Here is a 9331-nt window from a genome sequence, read left to right as displayed (position 1 = left end):
CGCAATGCCTTGGAAAAGAAGAGAACTCGTGGCTGTAGTCAAGCCTAACAGTTTTAATGTTCACGATCCAATTTGAATTCAAATCTCGAAACTACGACGATTTGCACATGGAGGGGGTACTCCTTAAAGCAATATATATGTTTAAATTAAATAGAAAAAAGGACTTCATTAAATAGATTGACCCCTGTATGTTCTCCTTAATGGTTCTTGGCATATCTATTGACACCCCACCAACTACCATGATCTGAATCGGGACCGCTATACTCTGATGGTCTCCATGGCGATTAAGACCATTTCAAACTGTAGGCATGGTCTTTGACGACACCATAATTAATTACACGTCTAAATCATTCAGCAAGAAGCGTTTATAATTATATTTTTTTAGAATGATATTTTCCTGTTCCCTGCACCCTCTCCACTTGTGTTTCATTCAAGCATGCACGTTTTCGAACTCGACGCTCTAATTGTATACTACAGTTAGATCCTCTCAAAGACACAGAATAGAAAGAAAATGCTAAAACAAAACCTACACCAATGAACTGAAGCGGGAGCTCTCAAACAATGCAGGCATGTACAGAACAAATTAGATTGATTATCCCTATCCAGGGTGGAATGAAAAGAAAGTCATGGGGAAGGAGGAGAATTTATATCATATTACATATTTCTTAAATGAAGGACAATATTAATGCGGATTGATTTTCGCCGGGGCAAGTGAAGAAAAGCATTTCAATAAAAAAAACAGGTTCAAGACACTGATATAAGAGAAATAAATTATCTAGATTCAGAAAATTAATACAAGGGAAATGTTCATAAATTATACTAATAAATTGAAAAGCAAAAAAAAAAAAAAAACAAAATTTGTAGGAAAAAGAAGTATGATATAAAAGAGGCAATAATAATAAACCCCACAAATAACCAGCTACCGTCTTTGCAGCCATGAATTATGCTCTCCAATTCATCCCTATACATACATTTTTCTCTGCAACCTACTCTTTCTCTACCATTTTTATTTTCACAACTGAAATATTCATAATAATTGAAATCAAAATGGAGAGACTTTCTCCTCTACCCCGCTTTGCTGCAACCTACTCTGTTTCTTTTGATGATAAATAATAATAAAAATAAAGAACAAACGCTGCCTTGCACAAATAATGTCATTCTCGTGTAATACTTTTCCTTGATAAGCGACGAGAGTCGCATGATACAGTAGAAAGGGCCGCAATAATAAAAGCGTGACTCTTCACTCTTGTAGTTCGTAGAGGAAAAGGTCAGAGGAGAAAAACTCTCAAAAGAATCAGTAGTAAGGTGGCGGTGGAGGCGATGCGTATGGGACTCCAAAGATAGGTGGCAACGGCCCTTCATATACTGGGGCAGGTGGCGGGTTCCAGTATACGACGGGTGGAGGCGGAGATGCAGATGGCGGTGTTTCACAAGGAGGCGGGGATCCTGGCGGCGGAGAAGGGTAAACTGGAGGCGGAGGCGGCGAACCGTAGTGAACGGGAGGTGGCGGTGGCGAACCGTAATGAACGGGGGCTGGCGGTGGTGAACTGTAATGAACCGGAGGAGGTGGCGGCGATGGGGGAGTATACTGAACCGGTGGAGGTGAAGAAACATATACCGGTGGTGGTGGGTAAGGTGTGGGAGAAGGTGTTGGTTCTATACAAGGTGGTGGAGATGGAGGTGGTGGTGAAAGGACATGTGGCGGAGGCGGTGGAGACAAATAAGGATAAACAGGTGGAGGCGGTGAGTGAGGTGGTGGTGGTGTGTTATAGTTATGTGAAGGTGGTGGTGGAGAGAACAAAGGAGCATGTGGCGGCTCTGAATTTGGTGGAGGCGGCGGCGAAGACCGGACACAATACGGTGGCGTTGGAGTAGGGGAAGGTGGAGACATAGATGGTGGACTTGGTGGAGTAGATGATGGAGGCGGCAATTGGGAAGGCGGAGGAGGTTGTGGAGTGTTAACAGGTGGTGGAGCGTACGGAGGAGGAGGTGAATGTGGAGTGTAAACAGGTGGTGACGGTGAATGAGAGTACGGTGGAGGAGGAGAATGTGGAGTAGAACCAGATGGTGGAGGTGAAGGTGCGACCGCTGGCGGTGGCGAAGGAGGTGTAGGCACAACTCCAGGTGATGGAGGCGAAGGCACCACTCCTGGCGGTGGCGAAGGAGGTGCAGGCACAACTCCAGGTGATGGAGGCGAAGGCACCACTCCTGGCGGTGGCGAATGAGGTGTCGGCGCTACACCAGGTGACGGAGGTGAAGGTGCCACTGTCGGCGGTGGCGAGGGAACCACCACTACAGGAGGGGAAGGAACAAAAGGTTTGCATCCAAAGGAGTTACAATCCACTGGCTTAGACAAGAACGACTTACATTGCGCCGGAGGCCTCTGCAACGGCCTCGCCGGCAAGCAGTTCCTCCGGTCGTCAAACGCCGGCAAGGCGAGACATGCCGGAGGCTCACCGGTGAAGAAGTTATCAGAATATGTGAAGTTCTGAAGCTTAGGCAACATGCAAATACTAGCAGGAATTTTACCAGAGAGTAAATTGCTTGCCACGTTGAGCTGCTCCAAGCTCACAGCATTTCCAATGGCATCCGGCAAGGGACCAAGAAGCTGGTTGATGCTGACGTCGAACACCGTTAGGTTCTTCAGCAACCCTATCTCCGAAGGCAAGCACGATCGGAACTGGTTGTTCATGAGAATGATCTCGTTTAGGTTAGACATGTTCCCCAAGCTCGCCGGAATGCATCCATGGAACCTGTTGTTGGCGAGAACGATGACGGAGACCGGCGAGTTACCGAAGTTATCGGGAATATTGAAGACGAAACGGTTGTCGTTTATGAAAATGGCGTCCAGATCCTTGTCGAATAACTCCCTAGGTACAGTACCTTCGAATTCGTTGAACCTGAGATCCAAGAACTTGAGCATGGGAAGCCGAAGAACCACTTCCGGGAAATTCCCTGCGAACCTGTTGTTACTGAGATCCAACTCGAAGAGTAGTTTCAACCTTTCAAACTTGTGAGGCACGGTGCCGCAGAATCTGTTGGAGTTAATGTGGAAGAGTGCAAGATCTACCAAAAGACCAAGCTCTTCAGGTAAATAACCGGCAATGTCACCGTGGTTAAGATCAATGCCAGCCACGGTGCGGATCTTGGGGTTATCAAGCGCATGTGCACAATAAACTCCGTTGTAGTTACACACGTTGGATCCGACCCAATTGGCTGTTTGGTTCAGAGGATCAGACAAAATGGCTTGCTTCCAAGCTTGCAAGGCTATATAAGCGTTTCTGATGCGGTCGTTTTCGAAAACAAGGGAGGGGTCTATGGTTACATTCTCTCCTCTGTCGCCGAACTCGTCTCTGTAGGAGAGAAGTTGGCGTTGGCTGATGTACATGGCTTGGGCGTCGGTGAGGGCTCCATTGGCTAGAGTGGAGGCTGAGACTGCGAGGGAGAAGGAGAGTGTGAGAAACGATGCAACGAGGAGTGTAAGGTTGGTGGGATAATCTTCCTTCTTCATTTTACATTAGGCATTTGACACACCGAGTGCCACCTTTTTTGTTTTCTTTTGGCACTCGCTCTTTGGTGAGAATGGTTTGTTTTAGCAGATCTGAGGAATATGCAGGTGTGGAGGATGGTGGCTGTGAAAGGGTTTATTCTAGGGATTTTGGTGCTGAGAGCTTCTTCTATATGACATGTAGAGAGAGAATGTGTGAAATAATTCATCAAGGGGACAGCTATACCACAGCTCAAAGCCCACCAGATTCTCTCTCACATTTATTTTGTTTTTTAAACAAAGATAATAATATAGATTTCTTTCTCGGTTATTATTATTATTACAGTAGCATCGCAAAACCTAAGGAGTTTATTCGGAGTCTGGGATGGAATTCGTAGACGCGTAGCCTGCCAACCCGCCCGTTACTCATAATGTTATTAATATTAATTATGATTCGGAGTTATTATAAGGTCCAATGCCTTACTTGTTAGACAAATTTTCTAATTTCAAACAGGGTTAACTTATAATTAGAAACATGTTAGCATGATTGAGGATTTTGGAAATAAATAAGAGATAGTCGGTGGCGAATTCAGAGAGTAATCCAATTTGTTTAAATAAATTTAATTATGGAATTTATGTTTGGTGGTTGAACTCACCAGACGTTGGAGTTTTGTTAGGGTGTGTTAGTGTGCATTGCTACACGTTGGTGGTTCTTTCTCTCGTGGACTTTTTCTTTGGCAATGCCTACATTCTTGTAAAAAAGTTGAAGCCGGACTTCTGATTCTAATTCTGTTACCCATCCCACCCGTCCTTTTTCCTTTGACATGTACAAAAGATACATTAGCTGCACCGTTATCAAATTAATTTCAGTCTAACACTAGTTTTGTTAAATGTAAGTGACTAAAATTGTTGATCATATTGCTATTAGCATTGTATATTATATTATATTATATTGAGCCAGGTGTATCATTGTGAGGAACAAAGACAAATCCTTGTCATTTCCAAGAGAGAGTGCAACCTTTCTATCAAAATTAGTATTGAAGAAACAAATTTGAACGCTTTTTAACTAGTATTTTTTCCCTTCTTATAACAGTCGACTTTGTTATTGCTTTATTTTATTTAAAATTTATTACTTTTTGTAGTAAATAGTTTTTAATTAACTAATGATCTGACACAAAACTCAAAAGATATGTGTCGATAAATGGAAAAGGATGTGACTCTATTTACAGATAAATCATCTCATTGCAAGGTTCAATTTTATTATATAACGGTCGATATCTTAATATTATTTATATATATAAATTTTTTAACATTCTGATAAAATTCCTTTAAATTGGAATAATTTTATAGCACCATTTTTCTTGCCACATATCTAACATGAGACTAGAAATAAAAATATTTAATTAGTGATTGATATTTGTTAATCAATATGTTAAAAATACTGATAAATAAATCAACACATCAATAAACCATCAGTTAATACACTACTAGTCACGACCAAACTCTATAAATAATTTTTTATAATTTTATAATTATTTAACCAATATCTTAAAATTATTAATTCATACTTACCTTATTTTATAAAGTTAACTCTTAATAGATACTTTATTATTATTCAACAATATCACTGTTTATTTATGTGTATATATATTATTATAAGCATGTAATTATGATATACAAGGTAAACAAAGGGTTTTTTACATAAACAAATTAAAAAGTTTATTATTTTCTAAATATCTTGAAATTTTTTTTAAGTAAATGTCCTAAAAGTATATTATAACAAAAGTTAATTTAAATCAACTTTTGTTTTTGTTTTAAAAAATTTTACACAAAAATTGATTTAAATCGACTTCTATTATAAGTTTAATTTTTTTTATATAGAAGTCGATTTAAATTGACTTCCATTTTGTTTTAAAATTTTTTATATAAAAGTCGATTTAAATTAACTTTCATTATAGGTTTAATTTTTTTTACATATAAGTCAATTTAAATCGATTTTCATTCTGCTTTTAAAATTTTTTTACACAAAAGTTGATTTAAATTGACTTACATTCTGTTTTAAAATTTTTTATATAAAAATTAATTTAATTTAACTTTCATTCTTGTTTCAAAATTTGTTTACATAGGAGTTAATTTAAATTTACTTTTACTCACACTTGAATATATTTTAGAAAGAATTCTATTATAATCAATTTTATAATGCATAATTAAAGTTGACTTAGATAAATTTCATTCTCTATATGAAACAAGTTTAATAGAAATGTCCGCCAACATGTCACACTAGTGTTTTTTTGTGATATTCAATAGTTATCATACAATCAAATTAGCTCTAGAAGTTACAAGGAATTAGTGACATCCCTTCAATATATCATGTATATTGTGTGTAGCACATTATGTCATTGTGTCAAAATTTGTTGGAAGGTTTACGAATACAGAGGTGCAAAATAATTGTTAATGAATGTTATCATTTCACTCTAATTCTCACATTTAATTTCAAAATTCTCTCATCTTCAAATAACAAATTTTTATTTATTTATAATAGACTTCTTTTTAATTTATACATTACAAAATCAACTATAATCGACTTTTTTCTAAAAGATATTTATGTGTGAGTGAAAGTTAATTTAAATTGACTCGTGTACAAATAAATTTTGAAACAAGAATGAAAGTCAATTTAAATCAACTTTTGTACAAAAATTTTAAAAGCATAATGAAAATTTGACTTGTGTAAAAAATTTTAAAAATCGATTTCTGTATAAAAAAATTTCAAAAACAGAAAATTGACTTTCATTATAAAAAAAAATTAAACCTATAATAAAAGTCAATTTAAATCGATTTCTATATAAAAAATTTTAAAAATAAAATAAAAGTCAATTTAAATCAACTTTTATGTAAAAAAAATTAAACTTATAATAGAAATCGATTTAAATTGATTTATGTGTATGAATTTTCAAAACAAAACAAATTTTGTTATAATATACTTTTAGGATATTTATGTAAATTTTTTCTTTTCAAGATATTTAGGGAATAATAATTTTTTTTAATTTATATATGTAAAAAAGCCGTAAAGAGAGGTGTTTGTTAATCAATATCTTAAAATCACTTGCTTGTGATAATAAAGTATTATTCTTTACGGGTTTTAGGATTTCATAAGCATGTACGTTTAGATTCAATATTTAAATTTATGTGTATATATTATCGGATGGAATTCAAATTATAATTGTACTTCGATAAATTAATTTCACATTAATCAAATGAGTGTATTCTCAAAAACGAAAAAAAAAAGGATTATCGATTTTAATTTATAATTAACTTCTTACGAGTGGTTTACTACGGAAATGTCATTAAAAAATCATCGTTATTACTTTCTCCCGTGAAAGCTACTAAGAATTAACCCAAATCGAACAAAAATACACAATGTTAATGGGTTATTTTTTAAAAGTTAACTCTTAATCGTATATTTTGACCAACTTCTCATATATTTTAGTATTGATTAAAATTTATGAAAGTTTTATGATATCAAATGAATTTTACTCTTCGTGTATTGAACACTATATCTTATTTGATAAATTTACATAAAAATTTAACAATGATAAGTAATATGCTTAAAAATTGTATCAACGGAATACATTTCTAATATTTTATATATATCTAAAAAAACACGTTTCTTCAATTTGCGAATACACAAAATCATTATTATATTTATGCAAGATAGATGGAATTATGCGGAGCGCTGGTCAGTGATAACATAAAAGCAGCAGAGCAATGGGGAAATATAATTTAAAATTAAATAATGAATGGAAAATAGAACTGTTGAAAGAAAAAAATGAGAAATAATTAAATTAAATTAAATTAAATGTATGGTCCATATATTTGACTTTTTAAAAAACTTTGTATGAAAAAGTTTATATTTTAATTATTTTATATAAATGTATAAGAATTAGTTAATACTATTATAAGTATTATAACAACGATTTTTTCACAGGAATTAGGATAAAAAAATACGTTAAGTGAAGAGAATAAAATGCTGACCCCTTTTATGTAAAAATAAAAATGAAATATAAAGATTAAATCTAACATTATAGTGTTGTTAGAAAACGAAAAAAATTAATTGATAAATATTTTTATTGTTTTTATAAAATTTAAATTTATGACAATATTTTTTAGCATAATTTATTCAATTTTTTTATTTATTTTAATATATTTTAATTAAATTTATGTCATAAACTTTTGTAAGATAAGAATACACTTAGATAAATATTTAATTAAGATGCTTATTTAAATATATCTTAAAATATAAAATATTTCATATAAAGGCTTAAAAAAGTAGTATTAGTATGAGATATAAAGACATTTATTTTAACTATAAACTTCTTCACTTTTTAAAATTTGTAAATTTTAAATGACTAGAACTCTTGATCTATTACACTATTTCTTATTTAATAAAATTTATGTAAATTATACTTAATAATAATAATTAATGTATTAAAAAAATGTGTAAACAATATGTTATTAATATTTGTTTTTCATGTGACGGGATCATTATTATACATGAAAAACAGATGGCGTGGACCAGTGACACAGAGAAAAGGAAAGAGAGAGTATGGTTTATTTTGTTTTGTTTTATGAATTTACAAATAATGATTTGAATAAAAATTATAAAAGAATAAAATTTCACCCAAACTATAATTGGGAACTTTTCAAAGGAGAGACAATCATGTTGACAGGGAAACAGTCACAGCTAACAGGAGCGTCATCACTTTGTGAGTCTGTGACTTTAGATTAGATTGGATCCCTTTTTCATGTTTGCTATGGAAACTTCAGCCTCCAACGTGTTGCGCGTCTGTATCACATTGCTGTGGACGTTCTCCTCTGAGATTGGGACCCACCAAACATGGCGAATAGAAACCTGTCTACTGCGAGATGTAAAACGACAATGAACGAATGTGTCGTATTGGGACCCACGCATCACCTCGTGCCTAGCTGGACCATCGCCGTTGAGGACTGGGCCCCCCTCCTCCATCGTTATGGTGCACCGCGTCCGCATAGTTTGCCCGTCAACGCCTGCCACCTAAGCACTTTTATAGTCAGAATGATTAAAGTTTAGGTTGATGATAAACTTTAAATAATTAAATATAACGAAGATATTCATTTAAATATTATTGTAGAGTTTTTTTATTTTTATTAAAAAGTAATATTTAGTTTGAGTTGAGGTGCTTCTATAAATAACCATTAAAATAACATTTTTGTCAATCTGATTTATGTAAACCATATATATATATATATATATATATATATATATATATATATATATATATGATTTTGTTTGGTTGAAAAGAGGTTTGAAAGAGATCTACTAGAGAGGATCCAATTTGTTGCAATTGGTCTCTCTTTTCTCAACCCAACACCAGTGCACGACATTGGTTGTCATTCTAAGCTAGTGTTCGACTTTGCTGTCAAAGTTACACCAAAAACTAGTTGTGTAATCTTTCTCATATAATTATAAATCAACTTTTTTTTCTTTTTAGGCTTATAAGGGACTATGAACTTGCTTAACATGTAATTATCTACATTTTGGAATGTACAACACGTCAAAAGCAGAGTTAATAATCTCTAAACTATGAGAAACAGTAACTCCAACTTGACTATTCCCTCCCCTTAAGAAAAAATAAATTCCTTGTGAAGTCATACAAAGAAAGCAGCAGAGAGATATATAGAACAGAAAAAGATTGGTTGACTAAAACGATTTATTTTCTTAATTAGACATGAACTTGTTGGCACGTTAGAATAAACAAGTTTTGTGTTGTAGTAAATAAACCATGAGAAAGTAGATTCGTTACAAAC

The 9331-nt window shown here is 33.9% G+C and overlaps 1 protein-coding gene across 1 annotated transcript; it reads right to left on the bottom strand.

Moving 5' to 3' along the window:
• Positions 1–1074: 1074 nt before the first annotated feature.
• Positions 1075–3511, bottom strand: LOC113855790 (leucine-rich repeat extensin-like protein 4). The gene has a single exon (XM_027487422.1). It carries the CDS (start codon positions 3509–3511, stop codon positions 1295–1297), a length of 2217 nt encoding a protein of 738 aa, XP_027343223.1. The 3' UTR covers positions 1075–1294.
• Positions 3512–9331: the final 5820 nt, after the last annotated feature.

The sequence above is a fragment of the Abrus precatorius genome, unplaced genomic scaffold (assembly GCF_003935025.1).
Source record: "Abrus precatorius isolate BTA unplaced genomic scaffold, Abrus_2018 Scaffold11, whole genome shotgun sequence".
Taxonomy (NCBI): Eukaryota; Viridiplantae; Streptophyta; class Magnoliopsida; order Fabales; family Fabaceae; genus Abrus; species Abrus precatorius.
The sequence above is the reverse complement of the archived record's forward strand: the minus strand, read 5'-3'. Positions and strand labels throughout refer to the sequence as shown.

Excerpts from the sequence above, each read along its gene's own strand:
- LOC113855790 (XM_027487422.1), bottom strand. The coding sequence starts at position 3,511 with ATGAAGAAGGAAGATTATCCCACCAACCTTACACTCCTCGTTGCATCG.